At 43.5% G+C, this 20,421-nt stretch overlaps 2 protein-coding genes across 3 annotated transcripts in view; one reads left to right on the top strand and one right to left on the bottom strand.

The window, feature by feature from the left end:
• Nucleotides 1–6: 6 nt before the first annotated feature.
• fhip2a (FHF complex subunit HOOK interacting protein 2) lies at nt 7–10,987 on the bottom strand. 2 transcript variants are annotated; one of them, XM_071519614.1, is made up of 17 exons: nt 10,819–10,987; nt 9,510–9,588; nt 9,141–9,289; nt 8,887–8,991; nt 8,653–8,775; nt 8,254–8,478; nt 7,929–8,125; nt 7,464–7,578; nt 7,205–7,281; nt 6,849–7,041; nt 6,219–6,382; nt 5,298–5,444; nt 5,116–5,206; nt 4,726–4,869; nt 3,752–3,892; nt 3,068–3,171; nt 7–2,931 (listed from the first exon to the last, which is right to left on the bottom strand). In XM_071519614.1, exons 1-17 carry the CDS (start codon nt 10,861–10,863, stop codon nt 2,820–2,822), a joined length of 2,211 nt encoding a protein of 736 aa, XP_071375715.1. In that variant the 5' UTR covers nt 10,864–10,987; the 3' UTR covers nt 7–2,819. The 2 variants fall into 2 exon arrangements, with proteins under 2 accessions (XP_071375715.1, XP_071375714.1); XM_071519613.1 differs by having other exon boundaries at nt 9,141–9,310; nt 10,819–10,973.
• A 7,592-nt stretch (nt 10,988–18,579) lies between these two features.
• Nucleotides 18,580–20,421, top strand: part of LOC139644233 (actin-binding LIM protein 1-like) — a 33,470-nt gene continuing 31,628 nt past the window's right edge. The window contains exon 1 of the mRNA XM_071519647.1: nt 18,580–18,814. Within this exon, the coding sequence (XP_071375748.1) occupies nt 18,580–18,814 (235 nt within the window). The remainder of the gene's footprint in view (nt 18,815–20,421) is intronic.

Below are 20,421 nucleotides of genomic sequence, written 5' to 3'. Positions count from 1 at the left end.
GGGACGGAAAATGTTAAACAAAGCCATAATGTCCTGAATGGAACCTAATACATTTGTATAATAGCAGTCATAAAATGGAGATGGCTGATGAGGAATAAATGAACCAATGCCCCTGAGTGCATGAGAGACTGCAGTGATCGCTTAGAATTACTATGCGAAGCATTGGAAGGCATGAGGAATGGGCATGCACCTTACCTTAATGTTTAAATTATGCATTGCACAAATCACAGAAATCAAACTGGCCGTGAGATAAAAGTATAACGAAAATCATACCCCATTCCACACCAGAGAAAAGCAGCAATGAAGTTTTAACATGATTAAACACAGCAACATTTACCAAATGATACAGTGATTGGTCAAAGCTGAAAGAGGAAAATAAATCAATTGGCATCAGATTTTGAATATACTAAGATCCTGCACCTAGGCGAGGAAATACAAGTCCTGTACATCTGCACAAACCAAATGAAGACCATATAACACAAGCGATGGAAGCATCTTAAGGTCACGACCAAACCCAAGCGAAGCAGATAACCCATAAACGTCTATTTTAGTCCTCAGAGATCCACAGTGTGAAGTAAGGCATCGTTTCTCCCTGTCAGTGTCTTCAGAAGAACAAAGTGCTGACAGCTAAGAAATCATCACGGATGGCTGATCTGATCTTTTTTTTTTTGTTGTTACCAATGAAAAATAATGTATACGCATGCATTTACACCAGGCAGTATCTCTATTGCTATTGTACACATACAATATACACATGTACAGAAAGGTTGGAAACGTAGTTGATTAAAAAATGTGCACGATTGATAATTTAAAAAAAGTTTCCCATTAAAATATAAATGTTACTCCTGGTACATCCTAATATTTTTTTGGTTCATGAAACAAAACAAAAAGCTTCTGTGTGTTGGAATATATACATTATGAACAAGAATGAAGACAATGTGCAAATCTGATTCCATGCAAACATTTGCATATGTAGCTTAGGTGCTTAGATGATGGGTTTGTAGTGGGACCAAAAAAAAAAAAAAAATCAAAGGCTCAAGACTTGTGACTTGACTGAATAACTTTCCATCCTCCATAGCAACAATAACTCATTACACACACACACATAAACAAGCTCATCCCCACACACACACTTACCAATCATGGAAACATTCAGACAGAGAACATAACGCAAGAACCAATGTTATATCAAGTAGTTTCTTAATTTAGACTCATTCAGATATTATGTAATGAATCACTGCTCCATGAGGTGAGACTCTGATTCAAAGTTACTGACCCCCTCCCAAGACACCCGGGCGTTATACCACCAAACAAACCCATTTCAACAATACAAGCACTGTAAGTATATTTCCTCGTCATCCAAGATCAAGGTGAAAAGTAATACTGCTGATAAATGTAATACCGCATAGGAAGTCATGATAATCTATGGAGGAACTCACAGCTCTAATCATAAGATATGTAATATCTTCATGACGCAATGTAGGGTTTCCATGACAGGCTGAATCATCAATATGATCAAGAGGATTTGCCAACTACATCACTGCCATGTACACGCTCCCAAGAAGTTATTGAGAACTGGGGTGTAAAAAAAGGGTGTAAAATACAATAGCACAGATCACCCCTTAGATATACCAGACAATGGTATGTGACAAATGCAACACTATGCATATGGAGAGCAATATTTCAAAACTAATGTGGATTTGAAAAAAAAAAAGGAAAAGCCTCTTTCCACAAATGCCAGCTTGCCGTTCCCTAAAAACAAATTCTGATAATGTAACGAGTGCAATGTACAGAGGTCCATGTGCAAATTCACATAATTTGCTAAATTCACAACTTCAGAGTCCACATTTAACAAAATGTGATGAATGGTGACATCTTTGGGTGAAAGTGATCAATTACAGATGAGCTTGGAGAGCACTAGCAATGACAGACAAACCAAGGAAAGATTGGGCAAGCAAATTAAGCAATAAGCATCTGCTTAATCAATTAAGATTACTTTGATTGGTTAAAATCCATTTTTTCCCTAATACAAAGTCATTAGTTAAAAAGGCAACCTGAAAGAAAATAAAATAAAAATAAATATGAGGGCTTTGCATTCAAAATATGAGTCTAGTATCTTGGATACAACAGCTCAATTTCTCAATTTTCTGCAATTTTTATGTAACAATCAGCAAATAATTGGGATAATACGGCAGAGGGCAAACTTCTCTACAGCCTCTTAAGTCATCAAACAGACAACACACGAGAGGTTAAGATAAAATGTTTCAAAAGGAAACAATCTCCTGTAACTGAAAGGTGTGATTCCACACTAAGGCATTGACGTTTACAAATGGGTGACACTGAAACTGTAAATAAATACATACACACACACAAACCTCTTTTCTCTATGAAATACATAATTACAGGGCTATCATCTCCGTCTGGCTGGTGAGAAAGAAGATGGTGGGGAGAAAGTGAGAGAAAATGCAGAGGCCGTGTGGGTACTTAACCTCACTTAAAGAGTCCAGTGAACATCTCTCTGCACCTCCACCTCCATCCTCCTCCTCTGCCTCGAGCCCCTGCTGGCTGGGCAGTGTCTGCGCTTTGACCTGCTGAGGAACGAGACCAAAGACTTTCTATAGTGAAGCCCGGGAGGCCAGAGGCGGGGAGGGAGTTGATGAAACCTGTGCTCCGTGTGGGCAATAACAGTCTCGCAGGGATGACCAGTTAGTGGTAATGGTTTGCTGACCCTGTGGCGCCCGTAGCTCCACGCCTCCGAGGGCCCAGTTTTATCCTGACCCGTCTGCCCGGCCTGGGCAGCAGGGTGAGCGGCGGGAGGGTTAGGGCGAGGAGGAGGCCGTCGCGTGGAACTTGACGAAGGCGATGGCGGCCAGCTCCTTACAGAACTCCTCCAGCACGATCACCCCCTCCAGCAGAGTCATGTGGTCAATACTATGACAGGAATAGACAGACAGAGGCGAACACTGGGTCAGAAACCAACTTACACACCACCAGCGAGAGGAGAGAACAAGAGGAGACAAATTACACCAGTACAGAAGGTAAAACACAGAACTGTAGAAGTACGTACTTGATGCCCTCTGGCTCTAGACCTAATAATCTCTTCCTCACGAGCAACAGTTTGGGTGTGAAGTCTGGGATGCGCTGAATCCTCAACATGAGATCCCCCACCACCTTACAGACACAAGCACAGGCAGCAGTCAACAAAACAGCACAGTTGGAAATGGCACTGCTTCAATTCCCAAATAAAAGTGTTACGTGTAGCGTTTTAACATCAATAAATCATTACCACATTTATTTTCAGACATTAATATAATTACTGTAAACAAACAAAACCATCGCCAAGAAGATTGGCAGCCTCTACCGGCCTCTTCACTGCATTTTACATTGTGTGCCACCAGGTTAGATTTCATGGGAAATCTGCTGGATTGCTCTACAGCACAAAATGGGAAGAGGACCTCTGTTCTTCCAGTGAAAAACAGGGCAAGTAGCAACATCCTCTTTCTGGAAAATGTGATCTTAATTTGAGAAACACAAGCGTCTTATTTGCTTACAATAATTATACCAAGGTATCACAATTATATTGACAATGACATATTGATGCTTAAAATGCTACACATAGCACCTTTAAATGAGGAATCTACAAGCACCTAAATAACAGTGATGAACAGCTTTTGGCATAGCAGTCTCTAACAACTCCACCTCATGTGTGATGAATAAGCTACCTACTGTATAGTGTAGTAATGAGTCTTACCCTGACAATGACGGAGAAGAGAGACCTGCAGCCGGGGGCCAGGTTGATATAGGGGTCCAGTAGGTACTCATGCATGTGGGGGTGCGGTAACAAAGACAGCTTGGACAGCACCGAGGTCACCTGCAGGTTTACATCGTAGGGCTGGAGGACAGAGGAGATGGATCACAGATATGACACAATGCCACAATGCAACTATACAGAACACAGAGGCAGGAAATGAACAGGTACTCACAGTAAACATTTCATAAATTACAATGAAATTGGAATATGGGGGCAGAAAATCTACCATGAAAGAAGGATTGAAACACCACAAAGGAGTGTCATATGTTTTAATGACACTGACCTATAAAAGCTTAAAACTGCCCCCCAAATCAGTTAATGTAGACCTCTCTTTTCTATTTCATTAATTTCCTATTCTCATTGAACATCACTTGTCAAGTGAGTGTATGACCCGTGTGCCGATTGACATGCAAAACCTTACTTTTATCTATTGGAATTTGGTTGTACATGTCAAACTAGATCGAACTAGCACACAGGGAAAATATGGACTATAATTACATGGTACAATACATAATGAAAAAAATACGTATTTTTGCATTATTTACCACTTCAGTTTCTTTTGCCGTTTCATTAAGTCGAGAGACTTGTTTTCATCAACTGACAAATCTATTGCAGTGATTTGATCAAATAGGCAGCTTAATTTCTATTCAAGTAGTGCTCCATAAACAGCAGGGAAATGGCTGTGTTTTGCTCCACTGATTTCATTAGAATCCTAAGCGGCATTTGTGATTTCCATAAGGGCACTTTGCAGCGTGGGCGTCTAATTATTCAGACCTGTGGACTCTTACCTGGTGGATCTTGAAAATACAATGGAAGTTTCTTACAGATAGTTCAACACTAAATTTGCAGTTGTTTCAATGATGCCGTATGAATGAGGGTCACTGTCATTTAATATGTAGGCAGACCAAACGCACCTGATCTAGGATGCGTCCCATCCTGTCAAAGAGGACCTTGAGGAAGTGGCCCTCGAAGAACGGGAGGTCCAAGTTACACTTCTCAAAAGGCTTCGGGTTACCCCTCCAGTCCCACCGCTGGCAGACCCCACAGTAGTCCCTGAACTGAGATAAAGCAGTCTATACTCAGTATCTGTTGTGGTAGTGACACACAGGGAAACTGATGGGCAACTGATGAGCGTCAGTGGCCAAGAAGTTGCTTCAGCATGGTTAGATTAATTACACAGGAACATCTTATCGCCAGAAAACACAAATAGATTTCTAACTTGCTGTTTCTAATCTACATTTCCTCTTCAAAAATCACAAGTGTTGCTCATTCTATGTGTATATTGTTAGAGAAACAGAGCTTACCTGTCTGTGTGCATCTCTTAGGTAGGTGTCATAGCCTGTGCCCTCCACATGATACGACGATTTTGCCTCATCTGGGACCAAACACAGGAAACTGCAGGCAACAAAATGAAACTATGAGACTTAAATCAACAAGGCACAACTCATCCACATTAAGAGTCACGTGCCATGAGCGGATTGTGCACCTGTTGACAATCTTGTGGACCTCCGTCTTCCCGTCAGACTTGGAATGGTCAGGACTCTGCTGCGGAGAGGAGCTCAGCCAATCAGAACTAGAGAGCCTGCGGTCTGGAGAGAGGTCATCACCAAAGAGCGGATCCTCCTCAAGATCTCTGTGAGGGAACATTACAAAACAATACACATAAATATTCCCTGCCTATTAAGAATATTACCCAAGTCTGATCACTACTGCTTCAGTTATTATAAGCACATGAATTCCTTGCCATCGATGGGCCCACTTATCCAGCAAGATAAACACAAATATGTGGAAAACATGGATAATAAAGCAGCTAAACATATTTAATCTAAAAATGACATAATCATCAAGAACATCTGCCATGTGCCTTTCACATTTTACATCATTTTTGGCCTAAGATTACTGCATCTTTCAACTGTCAGTGAATCATTTTGATAAACGAGACCCATTAGTCGGAAAGTGTGAGCTATTGTAATTTCTATTCTCAATTCTAGTATACAAGAGTAAGAGGAAATCTCTCTTATGAGGGCTTTCTTGTCATGTCTTAATTTTGATTTTTCATTAGAGGCTACCACATATGAATCAATGACATCAATAAACAAGCAACCCATTCATCATCATGCTTCAATCTCACAGAACTGACAGTCTGTAAATAGTTTCATTTATGGTCATTAGTGGCTGACATGCATTATCATGACCCATTTAGTCATGGCTCAAAGGAAACCCATCAACTGAAACTGACAACAAAGAACAGTGTTGTTGGAGTGGGGGCACATTTGAAAAACACAGCTAGTTGATGCATTCACTTTATTTCCGCTGAAGTGTGCCTCCACAGAAGATTATCCAGAGAGTGCAACCATGCAGACCAGGCGGCTCAGGGGGGTTATAAAGGGCAGAGGCAGGTCCTTACACGGCATCATGGGGCTGGCCGTTCTCCAGGGGCTCTCGCTCCTCCTGGGGCTTGTTCTCCAGGTAGTTCCTCTCCTCCAGGCTACGCAGCACCAAGCTGTGGAGGATGTGCTGGTTGGGCTTCTGGATCAGCTGCTCGAACAGACGCAGTGTCATGATGCTTATCTGGGGACATGGAAAAAGGAATAAGGTTTAGATCTCATTATAAACAACAATATAGAACAACATGCCGAGTTTAATGTAGTATGTGCTCACTGATTGAAAAGTAGGCGGTGGGCCATTTCAGCAAACATCAAAGAGATGATTCATTCAGTCTTTTATGTGATGAAAATGTGTGCAATAGCTTTGTCAGTTGGTATATAAAATTCCAGTGCCATTTGCAGATAGTATGATTCACTGGAACTCAAAGTCCTCTAGTGACGGGTATTGACAGTCATTTGTAGTTTTGGATAACAAATAAGCAAAACAGGAAAATTAAGTAAACACTGCTTTCATTTTGGGACACAAGGTAGGGTGCAATGAGAAGACCCAAGTTAAGTCTCATCACCCATGCCTAAACGATGTCTAAAGTCAATTCATGAGGCAGGAGTGGGTACAACTGGGATAATAAGCATGTTTATGGGATGAGCACCTCGTCTGACAGATGGTCGCAATGCTCTATGAGTCTGTGTCTGAGCGGAGTCTGAGCGATGGTGGCCAGAGTCTCAGGCTCCTTCTCCTCCCCCAGCAGGAAGTAAACCATCTCCTGCAGCAGAGCCTCCGACGTCACCTGCCTGATGATCCTGTTCAGCAGAGCTGTGGATGTCAGGATGCCCACCTCGGACCTACATGCACGCACACACACACACACCTCTGTTACCAACAAGGCACTACGAACGCAACACACCCACGAACTACCATCCTGTCTATGTAATGACAGACTTTGATCTTGATACTGCACCAAAGTTGAAAAGGAGCGTTTCTTTGATTATTTTAAGCAGGACTCACGTCTGCATTAGCTGCGGTTCCATGATTGACACAAAGAATCTTTCTCTCACTGCTTTGGCCATCACTGCAGCTGCCGACTGGAGGAAAGAAAATGAAAAAACAAACACAAAAATCAGCCTTCTGTGGCTACCATATACAAAAATAACTTTGTTTTTCCCCCATTCCATTTAGACAGAAACATTACGCATTAAAACACAGCATGTGTTCTAAAACACAGCATGTGTTTTGATGCAGGGTGAGTGGGCGGTATTGGACGGACCTTCTGGGCCTCCTTGATGAGCTGGTCACAGTAATCAAGCCACGACAGGAAGGAGATGAGAGCCCTCTTCCCTGTGAAGACAGCAGCGTCCTCCTTCAGGTTATATACATCCAGACTGAAACAGAAATAAAAAACAGTCCAGAATATTACAACTTTGACACAACTGTTCAAGTTCATCCACTGACAAGGGCATTTTCAACCTCAAGTAGATGTCCATGATCAAGTGTTAACTCTCAGAAGTTGCTAATGTAGCTTCCTCACACTTGGACTTGAGGGGAGCCTTAGTCTTAACATCTGCCCAACTTGTTAAGAATTAAGACACTCACACAGGATTAGCATTGATAAATCATTACACTTCTATTGATTATCCATTCTGGGTGGACAGTGCTATCCATTCGAAGTAATTAAGAGAGAGTGAGGGGGAAGCATGAAAGATGTGGCTTTAAACACTAGGACGAAATTTACCCCCAGTTGACTGACTCCACTGTCTCAATGTCCAAGGGATCCATGGACTGAGGCAGGGCCTTATAGAAGGCTACCAGCCTGTCAGTCAGCAGCTCACAGAGCTCAGTGTTTTCAGTCAGACACTTGGCAGCCGCAGGCTCCGGTAAACTGACCAGCAGCATCAGGCCCTCACATGCCTTCACCACTATCCTGCCATCCTGAGTAGGGGAGAGAAGAGATGGACAGAAAGGAGAGCATAGGACGTAAATACAGACTTTCAACTCAAATAACAAACAAAACAGGTTAAATAACTCAAAACACAACCCAACTTCATTGCATTACTAACCGGGCTCTTGGTGAGGTTGAGCAGGGAGGTGACCAGGTTGTAGTTGCTGCCGTTATTGTTGTTGCTGGTAGGGCCAGCGCTGGCTCCAGCGGCTGCAGCCTGGGGCTCCTCTGGGGGGTCAGCCTGTTCCGCTGCCTGGGGTTGGCCTGTGTCTGGGGCCGACAGGTTTTCCTTAACCCCCTCTGCCCCTCCAGGACTCTTTGCCTCGGGCCTCTTCACCTTGTTCTGCAAGTCATGTTGCAGATAAGATTAGAATGAGAGGTATCCACTGAACTGCTTGCTTAAAATTCCTATGAGGCTTTTTCTTCTGCTAGTCTCACATACTGATGAATATTTATGAGTGTGTGGCTCAACTTCTTTTCTCGGACCGTATCTCTACACAGTGTTATAGCAACCTACCTCGAGGAAGAAGTTGACTAGGTATGGGTCCTGCTTCAGTTTGGCACAGACTATGCAGAGGAACTGGATCTCCTCATTCTCTGTGGGAGCAGCCAGCACCTCCCCACACAGACGGATCAGTTTCTGACAGGGGAAACATCACAGCCGCAGAGAAGCAAGTTACATAACTGGTCATTTAGGAAAGCATTTTGTGGAGATGGAATATCAAACAGAGACACTGGAATCCTGACTCACCTGTACAGGTCTGTGGACATTGATGTGGGGCAGGAGAGGCTGACGAATGCGCCCTAGCAGCTTTGTGTAGAAGGTCAGCACTTGCTGCTTCATTCCTGGAGGACACTGATGAGGGAATAAACAAAAAACAACCAACATCACCACTAGATTATGGTCAATATCACACACTCTTATATGGACACCATATCCATTTATGATACAAAATGTTTTCTAGGTAGTGCAGTTCCTGTAGTTATCAAGCATGGCTGCCTTACATCTGCTTTGCCCAAGGTGTAGAGGGTCTCCAGGATCTTATGGTGTAGGAGGTACTCCATGCAGGGCCCCGTCTCTCCAGACTCCCTCTCCCCTTCCTCCTGGGTCAGGATGTCCAGCATCTGCTCCAGGTGGGATGGGATATTGGTGTCTGTAACAGGGGCTTTGTCATCTAACAGGAAAAAACACACAAACATATCAGAAACACTTGAACTGCCCAGCCCAATAACTTCACAGATATATGTCTGTGTCATTGGTGCAGAGACATACCAACTTACAAGGCGATCTAATCAAATATGCATGGTATCTCTGTGGATATCCACTGTACCATAAGGTGTTACAGTAAGTTATGGTCTTAAGACTGTTCTTACCAGAAGTCTCTATGTAATAATGTGTAATGGCCTTCCAGTGATAGACAAAGTCCTCCTGCAAGGGCAGCGAAGGGGCAAGCTGAAAAAGAAAACACGAAATCATAATGAAGTGTATTGACTATGTTTGTAGTGGCAGCCCATGTTATTTGGTTAATGCTGAGCAGAGAGTACTATTTATCATACCAAAAAGTCTACATATGTTTTGGCTCGATTAAAGAGAGAAAGGAGTAGTTACTCTAGCATAATCTTTTAATTGTATGTGAAGATGGAAATGCATGAAATGGATATTGGGGTGTCTCAGTAATCATAACAGTCAACTAAGAACACATCAATATTTTCACCTTGCTTAAATGGTTCTGTCTCACAATGTATACCTAGCTAACAAAATAGAAGAGATGATTTGACTTTGATCTGTGTAGTGGGAGCAACCCATGGTGGTGCTTCTTCTGCTCCAATACACCTGACATAGCTGAAAGGATTTCCAGCTAAATCAAAAGGTTATACTTTCACTACTCACTAGCGACAGTAGCCATTCATCATATTATCTGCTTGTTTATCTACCCACATACACGGCAGAATAAGTTAGGCAATTCTGTAACTTACTAGTTCACATCTTCGCCTCAAGTCAAAAGTATTCTCATTATGTTACCTGCCCAGTGATTATTGTTTGGCAACCCTAACATGAAGAAGCCTGAGAACAGGTTTCAGGCAGGTTGCTGCTGGTCTCTAGCCGTTAGCTAGTTGGCTGGCTAACACATTTCAAGCAAACTGTTCGAGCCAACTCACAGACAGCCCGTTTTGTAATAACATTACAACGTCTGCGCAACATCAACCAAGGCTGCCCCATCATTTCAACAATACTCCCCATGATGAGATCCTTCTGGTTGAAACGAGCTAACGTTACGGCGTTAGCTTAGCTTGCTGCGGCTATCATTAGCTAACGCTAACTAGCTAAGCTTGACAGGCTACCGTTAACACAAATGGCTTGCAGGAAGGAAGAAATAAAACAATGTGGTAAATGTGTTAATTAACACTAGCTACCCTGAGCAAATATCTCAACAAACACACCCATAGCAATATTGTAACTACCGTTAACAGTAAATAGAGCAAACAAATTAACACCACAAACACAAAACGCTAACGTTAGCTTTGGCTAATTGGCTAGCGAGCGTTAGCAATCTAGCGTTAATGCTGACGTTATGCTATGTGAGTATGTTAGGTCTGGCCGACCAAAGGCCCCTCTCAACCGAAACACACCAGACACACAAGCCAACCGAGAGATAATTGTAGACTTCTGGTAGAAACTCACCGCTTCCACTGCGTGCTGGAGAATGGATGTAAATTTGGAGAACATTTTGTTCTTCGACTGGACCAGTTTCTCCCGAGAAGACCTAGAGAATTCCTCTATCTTCTTCTTCCTGTTGCTACCGCCTCGATCCAGATTGGAGGTTTCATATAATGACCCTTGTAATGGAAGAATAAATGTAACGTAAGCAATAAAACGGCAACACGCAGCCAGCCACAGCACTTCACAGGTCTGGCACAACGACTGTAAACAAGACGTCTACTGCCTCAAGTAACGCTCACTTTGGACACCGTGGCACTTCCCTGGCCAAACACGGCTGTGTTAGACCACCAGGGGGCGTACGCACACAAGAGACAGTTGTTTAATTAGGGACAATGATCAATGCATGCAATTGGGGGGAAAATCAATGCGTTCAATGAGGGACGATGGTCATTGCATTCAGTTAAGGAACGACAACCTCTCATGATAGAGTAAGCCAACTTCAAGTAAGTAAACAATTCATCAGATTCAGATAACCATGCATTAAAATGTCCAAAGGCTCCCACTGAGCATTAAATGTTAATTGACGATATGCACACATATACTGCAAAAGGGTCTCCCTCTGAAACCCACAGAGGGAGCCTAATACCAAGGTCAAAGAGGCATCAATTCTGGCTTTCGGGGGGATTTCCCAGAATTTGACTATATATCTGAAATACCAGTATTTTCTTTCCCACATAGGGGTTAAGCTTAAGCTTAAGATTAGTTTTTATGTTTTCAATACTTTTAGACTTAAAGTGAGCCAAAGAATCCACATGCTCTGCCAAATTTCTGGAAATCTTTAAGAAAACAACATTCTTTCCTTCAGACTCCCTTTTGCTCTGCCTGTCAACTTTATGATTCAGCCCAACTATCGCGGTCAGAACAGCACAGTCATCCTAGGCAAAAAGTAGGCTAGCCGGATTTTAATGGCCCGGCAATGTAGGCAGATACAGGCAAGGGATTTTTTTTTAGGAATCGTTCAGTTTGTAACTCCATAGTCCTGCGGTGTAATGTTGAAAAATGAATATAAACTTGTAGGAAAATAGCGGGGATGCTGTGTGTTCCAGGACACGCCCTGTCGCCAGAAAGTGCTCTCTCCATCGCGCAGTCTATTCTAGTCTACCAAAACGCAGGCTGTGTGTTTCCCTGCGTTTAATCCCATTAAATGACAGCGAAAAACTTAAAGTGTAGATAAAATCCGACTGTCAAGTGGTCCTTCCTTTCTTCAAAGCCGCACCGGAGGATCTCCTACTGTAAATCTCGGTGAAAGAAAAGACGGGCTCTACCTACCGGGCATGTCTGCTAGAGGTGAGTATCTTTTGCCGCAGAAGCCTTCATCTCGATACATGGGAACAGAAGGGGGAAAAGTCTCTTTCTTGGGGGGGATCTTGGTTCGAGGATGGAGGCAATGGAGAAGGGAGCCTATTTGCGTCGTCTTTCGGGAGGATCAGGCTGTGGTAATGACACTGTTATTATAACTAGGTTACACCGGTGCATAGCTGAAACTACAGCCTCTGCTGCTGCAGCCCCTTCTGCACAGCCTACAACTTATAGATACTGTTGAAACGAACACTTTGCACTCTGGAGATGGGCAGTCTAAAAATAGATCAGACCTTTTTTGATCCTGGCTGTGATAATACACCTCTTCTGGTTACTGGCTTATTGTTTCTGTTTGACATCTAATATAGGCTAATTAATATTGGAATATTGCATATCCTCAGTAATCAGCTGCACACACCCTTATTGTTGCCTAAATGAGAGCTGTTCTGTTCTTGGAGGCCTGGGTGCAAATGATCTATGCTCTGGCTTGATGTGATACAGTGAAGTGGCTCAACTCCCTGATAGTTTATAGGGGTGAATACATCTGTCTTAACACTTACCTGGCTAGGTGACTGAACAAAGAAGTGCCATCCCTTTGGAAAAGGAAGAAAAGAAGATGTAGACTACTAACAGGTGTAGATTTACTGCTACCATCTCACCCTGCCTGAGTTGAGGTAGATGTTTTCCTAGATGGCCATTCTCTGCTGAGCAAAAAGCAGTGACGATATCTGCAGCCTGAACAGGTTTGGTCCCATCAGGTGGGCCTTTGTGCTGTCCTGGATTTGAGTCAGGTGACTGTGTCCTCTGGCCGAAGAGAAGATAAACCGCCTCCAGCTGTTCCCGTTACAGGTTCTGATCAGAAGGGCTGGTCGACTGATTGAGAGCCGGATAGAAACAGATGAAGTTTCATTTTGGGGTCTGATGCTGTTATTGGGGGAAATATCAGCCTATATGACACTCCCCTTCAGGCTCTTTGGTATAGCAGGATGGCTTTGAACTCTCCCCATTACTGATGTGGCCCGCTGCATCTGTCCTCCCTGGCTGCTGGGAGATCGATGGTGCTGAGAGCCCACCGCTTGACAGCCCCCCTGTGGTACACAGACCTGATTAGCAGGCTTAAGTCCCTGCAAACAGCCAATCGTTATTCATGAGAAGTAACTACCCCTCTCACTACAGTTATGTGATAGTGATGCACCAATTAGCCCGGTGTTGGTTAGACCATTGTGGGGGTATCAATTCATTATCACAGTTAAAGTACAGTTCTGTTACACACTGGCACAGGGGAGTAATCACAAACCTATGACAAATTTAACACCAAGGTTCGGTTTGGTATCATGAGGCGTAATACTGTCTTCTCCAATTTGCTTTACACACACACATTTGGTATGAGCCAACCTGAGCCAGCAGCTTTTGAATGTATTTTATCCCCTATAACTTCAAGTACTGGTCAACTGGCTGTAGCATTTCCATTCATACATAAAGCATTTGTTCCAAGAAGAAATGTTGTTTAGGAAGCTGAAAGAACCCAGCTATTGTAACTGTTAAAATTACTAATAATCTGGGTTTAATTTTATTTGTGTATTAGGCCTACTTTACAGTACTTTATACTGAAAAAAACTGAAACACATTTAGAGATATGCTTCACAATATTAAAAAATTGGCCAGGTATTTGTACATGTAGATGACATTCATTCAAAATATATTTTGGACACTGTAAATATATTTTGTTCCCATACACTGTAAAGAATATATATATTTGTATGTATATGTGTATATCCAAAATCTATTTTAGCTACCCAAAGTATATTTTAGCTGTTTTTTCCTCCGTATTTTGAAGCAAATCTCCAAATATAGTCTGTGTGATGGAACATTATTCTAACATCAGCAGCAGCATTCATAGGGAAGCTAAATGCAAGAACTGCAACTGGAACACTTTTGTTGAGAGATTGGAGCATTTGCCTCTCCGTAGAAGCACAGAATGTAAAAAGCAGCTCAAATGACCCCACTCTTCCCTTCCACTATCCATTCATGATCCCCAGCCCCTCCCTCTCTCCCTCCCTCCCTCCCTCCCTCAGCTGTCCAGCCAGCCTCTGCCATTACAGCGCTCTTAGCCTTGCAGGCCTCCTTGTTCCCTCCTCTTCCTCCCCAGTTGTCACAGGACCATCAGCGTTCACCTTGCCCTTCCATTAGTAACCTTAATACACCCTGGCAGGCATACTACTATACCTGGGCCTTTTACCGTGTCATCATACCTCTAGCCCTGTATCCCTTTTTTTAAGAACCTCATTCACATTACAGGATCTTTTTCAAGCCTTTATGATCTAGGGAAAGTTGACTTAGCACATTTACTCTTTTCCAGCAATGCCTTGCTTCACATTCATACAGTCAAATACGTTCCCATAGCGCTACCACAGTCCTCTACTCATGGCCACTGGGGGTTAAATGCATTGTTCAAGGTCATCTCGATGGTGGCTGTTGAAGGATGAGAGCGTTTCTCAGCGAATTTCCCCATCTAGATTTTCCCAGTCGGTCTGGGAATTCAAACCGGCTACATTTGAAGCTACCGACGTTAGAACAATTAACATCATCTCCTCATTTAGTTTTGTGGTTGGCTATACTCCATTACCATTCATTCTCTACTGTTATGGTTGGCTCCTCATATGTGGCATGGATTTATTGTTTTTCTTGGGCTGTTTAATCCATTCCTCTCTGCTCCACCCCTGAATCTTAAAAGCACATTTTGTACAGCAGAGTTGTCACGTCGTGTGGGCCAGCATCAGTCATTTAGACACTTTTCTGCCGCTCTCAGGCTGTCGTGTAAGTTGGCACGTCATACTGGAAATCTGATTTTATGGAGGTTTTTAAAGACTTGGTAGAAGTGTATTGACAGTGAGTCGCTCAGTGTCCATTAGCGGTAGTTCTCACCGGAATTAGCGCAAAGATAGAATGTATTAATAGCTATTTTGATCATAGGACCAGCGAAAAATAATACGGTGGGTAAACTATGACCTCCAGCTGGCAATCATTATAAAGCAAACCACAACTAATTTAAGCAATCATCAATTATATTTTCAGAAAAGCATTCATGTAGGCTTTTCTTCCTTAAAAACCTCATCTTCATGTAACTTGCATCAGTTTGATTCTACTTACAATGATATATACTATGACTTTTTGTCATAAAGATTCATGTCAGCCTAAAAAATGGTATAGGTAAACTCTATTCTCTAAATACAAAAAGTCCCATCCCCATCTGCAATATAGAAGGTTATACGTTTCTTAAGTAAATCAACTCTAAAAGTAATAGTCTTTGCAGTTGGGTGTCTGGAGCAAAATCTTCTCTCCCCTTTCACAAAAAAAAATCAGACCCCCAGACCCAGAGACTATCCCTTTTGTCCTAGGATAGGAAGGGAGTCCTCTCCCTTCCTGGATAAGTCTCCATCCCTGCTCCAGTCTCCTTCTCCTGGGCCCCGCCCTTTTCTAAGGCAGGGTTATCACATCCCCACATCACCCACACCCTACCTGTTACACTGCAGTGTAATTTGGATGACCAATGGTGGATGGAAAAGAAGGCATGGCTCCATTCTGCAGTAACCCAATCTGATGCCTTCTCCTTGTCTGACCACTGGAGAGGGCTGCTCACGCTCCAGCAGCACGACCCTCCGCATCAGCACTTTTCTGTGTATGCCTGTGTATGCAGGCACGCATATGTGTGTACGTGCGCGTGTGCATGCGTATGTATGTGTGTGTGTGTGTGTGCGCCTGGCCATAAGCCTGAATAATTGATGAGCAGCGGAAGGAGTGAAAGCGCTGCTGGACGGGACGGTGTGTGTGTGTGTGAGCGTGTAGAGATGGGGGAGAGGGATACAGTGAGGCAGCAGCCTGGCTACGATGGGATCTGCAACTACGCCCAAAAAATCACCTCCTGCTTCGGACTGGACGGTAAGACAGGGAGGGAGACGGGGAGGAGGGGGGTTTGCTTTTCAAATGGAGCAGGATTCAGATAGCGCGAGTGGCTGGAAAATGTCTGGAATGTCTTTTGTGTGCAACGCTGTTTTTGTGCAGTAGGACAGCTGCCTTGCCATGTTTTTGGACCACATATGTGCCGATGTGCGAGTGTGTTAGTTGTATCGGGGGCTGCTGGTTGGTGTATGTGTGTTATCAGAGGCAGTAGCACGGATGACAATTGGAGGGCAGTGCCTCACTGCAGCAGAGCAGCGTGTCCTTTAACTTAGCTGCACTCAGGACCATGTGTCCGCATGTGTGGGTGTATGAGCATGTGTGTGTCCTCTAGCCCGCATCTCGCTATCATACTGGATCATTTCCCCCCGGGATAAAACTCTGTTTTTTTCAAAGCTTTTAAGTGGGGGAATTAAGGTGTACTTGCGAGGGGAAATGAAGTTCAATTAAATTACCAAAATGCAATATTGATGTCAGTCGTAGTAAACTCCAGCCATCCTGTTTCTGTGCAGCTACTGTGACGTACAGGAGATTCATTAAATTTGAAGTGCAGGCCAAGCCCTACATCTTCCCTCTAAAAGGACATTTTATGCTTTGTCATGGGCTGCTGTGCTTTTCATCATATCTCATGTTTCTTATTGGTTTATTTCATTTGGTAGGAAGTAGATAGCTGTGATTAGAGCTATCTGTTTGATGGGTATTAGATCTTGTGGTTATTTTTATGTTTTTATTCAGTTGCTAATGTAGATATTAATCAGTGTGTACACTAGAGGCAGTGTTGTCATTAGCAAGGCTGCTGTCTGTGCATTCACAAAGCTGTATTGTTTTCAAGTGGTTTAAAACACATCAAGAGCATAGTAGGGCTATCATCAACCCATACCTGCTTTTGTAGAATTTGCTCAGTTTCTCTCTTCCCATCATCCATCATCTCACCTCCCACCAGGACGACATGATGACTCACGCGGCTAAATTCACATTTCCATGGAAGGTGAATGTATCTTTGACTCAAGAGCTCCAACAAAAATCCAGAAATGAGCAGACCAACTAGAAGGATATATGTTACTTGTATTTGGCCCGTCAATAAAACCCTTTTGGAAATCTTTGCGGAGACAGATTTTCCCCCAACATTAGATGGTTTCAAGATTACAAACCCAGAACATGCCTCTTTACAAAGTTTTCATCTTCCTAATCCTCTTGCTTCACCCAGTGATTTCACAGGAAAATGACTACATCAACCACTGGAGACCCATTGCTTACAAGTCCACCCCTGCACTGTTGTGTATCTTTCATTCTGAATTATACTCCTGATGATTAACAGTGGGTTTGTGAGTTGTTGGCTGATAGAATGGCCTTGCTGGTTTCTGACCTTGCAAAGCACAGGTGGACTCCAAACACATGCAGGTAATCCTCCTTGAAACGATTTTTTAGATCACTGTGATATTAGCCCGACAATCTGGTTTCACGTTAGACATTAATATGCATCCACGGTGTTGTGTTGATGTGAGTGCATGCAGCTCTGCTGTGCATGAACCCACATCAATGCAAAACACCTCAACACACAACCGCACAAAATAACATTTTATGAACATAATGGCAGCTAAACGCGTCTCCACTGAGCAGCTTCTCACAGAGGATGGAGCTGATTAGGTCAGGTTGCTTTAATGGAGCCTACTCTCACAAAAAATAAAGGGCACTGGAAATTAGGTTTATGCTTTTTAAAAATCCTGACTCTCATCCAGAATCTCAGATGTTCATTGGACAGATGTGAGTAGGCTTAGAAGTGATGGGGATGCAGGGTGAGCTTGTGAAGGCAAAACAGCAAAAGCAAAGACATGGCAGTGGAAATGTCACAATTTCAATTCACAGTGGGTCGTCAGTGGAATGGGTTTCTAACACAGTTCCAGTGCTTCCATCAGGCAGGGAGACTCCCACCACACACTGGACTGACCTAATGCAGCGCTACCTAACCCCACCCAGAAGATAATCATAGGCTCGACGTCAGCCCTAAGCTGCTTAAGGCACTAGTCTGGCTGGACTGAAGACACTCATAGAGTAAGCTTCTTTCCCTATGTCCCACTCTGCTCTACCTGCAGCAGGGGGGCTTTCTCATACCTGCTGTTTAGCATCTCCATCTCGAGGCTGACATCAGCTCTCCGCTCCTCAAGAGTCCGAAATCCTTTGCGGATGGTCTGAAGCGACCGGTGGAGGGATCGCAACAGGAGGAGTGTCCACTGGAGGCCTGCTTGCTAGTCCCACTGGATATTCCCATGATTTTATGATGTTTTTTGATAGTGAATTTAGCAGTTTTCAAGTCATCCCTCAAGCTCTGGCACTTTCCTTTCTGCTTTGCACCCCCAATTCTTGATGTCGGGATGTTAGAGGAGGACTGATTCCAGCCTGGCCGACGTCTCGCCCGCAGTGTCTCGCCCCTCTCTGTGGGAAGGTTGCAGGGCAGCGGGGGCCACCATGCCCACTCTGCCCACTCTCAACAGCCTGGGCAAGCTGTGCAGCTCCAGCCGCAGCCACCACGTCGACCACGTCCGGGTCAAACGCAAGAGCTCGGTCAAGCGCATGTCCGTCATCGAGGACGGGCATGTGGCCGAGGTGCTGTACCTCATTCCCAAGCAGTACATGGAGCAGCTGCCCTACCTCAACCCCAATGACTATTATCTGAGCGAGAGGCTGAACGATGTGGCTTCAGGTAGGACGGGATCTCCAGCTGGGAGAGAGGATGTGTTTATCGGCTGCCAGCCAGTTACATCGCATTACCACAGCCAAGCCAATGCCATGCGATGATTGATCATTCAAAACGTGGAACTCCCTACTGCATGAGAGTTATGCAACAAAATTGTTTTACTCTTAAATGCTGTTTGATAATACCATTAGGCGCTGCAGTTTAAGTCAAACATTACAGTTTGTTCTGCTCTGCTTGGCATGCTGTTTGCGAGTAGGTGTCTGAAAGTGAATTGATTAGGTGTTGCTCAGAGATTACTTCATTTTAATTGGATGACAGCGAGTGATTACACCTTCACATTCGACCTGTGCATATGTGTATGAGAGCCCCTGCGTGTGTTATGCAATCATAACTCTCTGACGCCAAAAAAGTGTTACTGCAGATGTTGAAAAGTCAGGAAATTAATCACTGTCCTCTCCTTAGTTATATAATGCAAACCCCTATGCAGGAGGGGGGGATGCTGCATTTTGCCAAGCAAGAGTACATGAGGAACCAACATGGTGGCTTACATCAGGATTACAACGTGGGCATGGGGACAAATAGAGATTTCCAGACCTTATGTATTCACTGACTGCATGCCAGGCACTGTAGTAAAATCATCATTGCTTGGCCCTAAGGGTATTTGCAAATACCAGACACCAACGACTCTTTACATTTTGTGGTTGATTTAAGCCTTGGTCGGTCCTGGATAATAGTGCAGGTTTAAGCTAGAAAGCTGACCATCAGGGAGGTTAGTAACATAATTTCCTTATGGATATTGACTGCAGATCAAAGGCCACAGAGGGTCAAGCCTTACGTAAGCCATTTCATTTGTTCAGTGACAGTTAAACTCTCTCTCCATAAATGGTTACGTTAAATGGGCGCTTAACAGTAGAAAGGCCAAGCCCGGGTCACATTTTAGCATTGAAATATCTCAGCTTTCAAACTGTTCTTCCATGACTTTTCCTAGACCCACTTTCTGTACAAAGCAGTGTTGTAAGATTTTCAATATCACACATAGAAATAGTAGTCATCATTATTATCATTATAGTATTTATCCCCTTCAGCTGATGACTTGTTGGCCTTCTCTTAGAGCCCCCAAATCCATTGGCCTTTCTGGCCAATGGATTTGGCCTTTGGAAAACAAAGTTGTGTCCATTGTCTCAAAATTGTAAACACTGCTGCACTATTTCCAATGGTTGAATGCTGTGTCACAGATTCTGTTCCCCAAGTGATGTCATGTGGAGGACACTGAGTGTTCGTTCTATTTTTGATAGCTCAGAGAAACTTTTAAGATGAAAAGTCAGCATTACCCAAACCTCAGTGAGGGATACACATGGGAAATGTATTTCTTATGTCAGTAAATTGTTTTATATACTTAGAAGTGCACAAAGCATTTAATAGAATTATAAAACAATACGTGTTAAAGGTTGAAGTGAAAACATCTCTGGGGGAATCATGTACATCCAAGGTAGCTGCAAAACAGAAGCATGCATGGGTGTAATACACTTTGAAGAAGTGAACCTGCTGCAGTCGCACAGCGTTGCTGTTCAAAAGGCTCTCTCTGTTTTATAACCCATTTTAAAATAGAAACA

The sequence above is a fragment of the Centroberyx affinis genome, unplaced genomic scaffold (assembly GCF_046629955.1).
Source record: "Centroberyx affinis isolate AG114_WGS23_722 - 3 ecotype Tasmania unplaced genomic scaffold, CSIRO-AGI_Caff_v1 ptg000718l_1, whole genome shotgun sequence".
NCBI lineage: Eukaryota > Metazoa > Chordata > Actinopteri > Beryciformes > Berycidae > Centroberyx > Centroberyx affinis.
Note: the sequence above shows the minus strand (reverse complement) of the source record. Positions and strands in the feature narration are given on the sequence as shown.

What these genes read in the sequence shown, in the direction of transcription:
- fhip2a (XM_071519613.1), bottom strand. Translation starts at nt 10,863, where the DNA reads ATGTTCTCCAAATTTACATCCATTCTCCAGCACGCAGTGGAAGCG. An exon ending in TCTTCTCCGTCATTGTCAGG is followed by an intron (nt 3,172 to 3,751) that starts GTAAGACTCATT and finishes TGTGTCTGTAAG; the next exon opens with GTGGTGGGGGATCTCATGTT. An exon ending in CTAGAGCCAGAGGGCATCAA is followed by an intron (nt 2,932 to 3,067) that starts GTACGTACTTCT and finishes TTCCTGTCATAG; the next exon opens with TATTGACCACATGACTCTGC.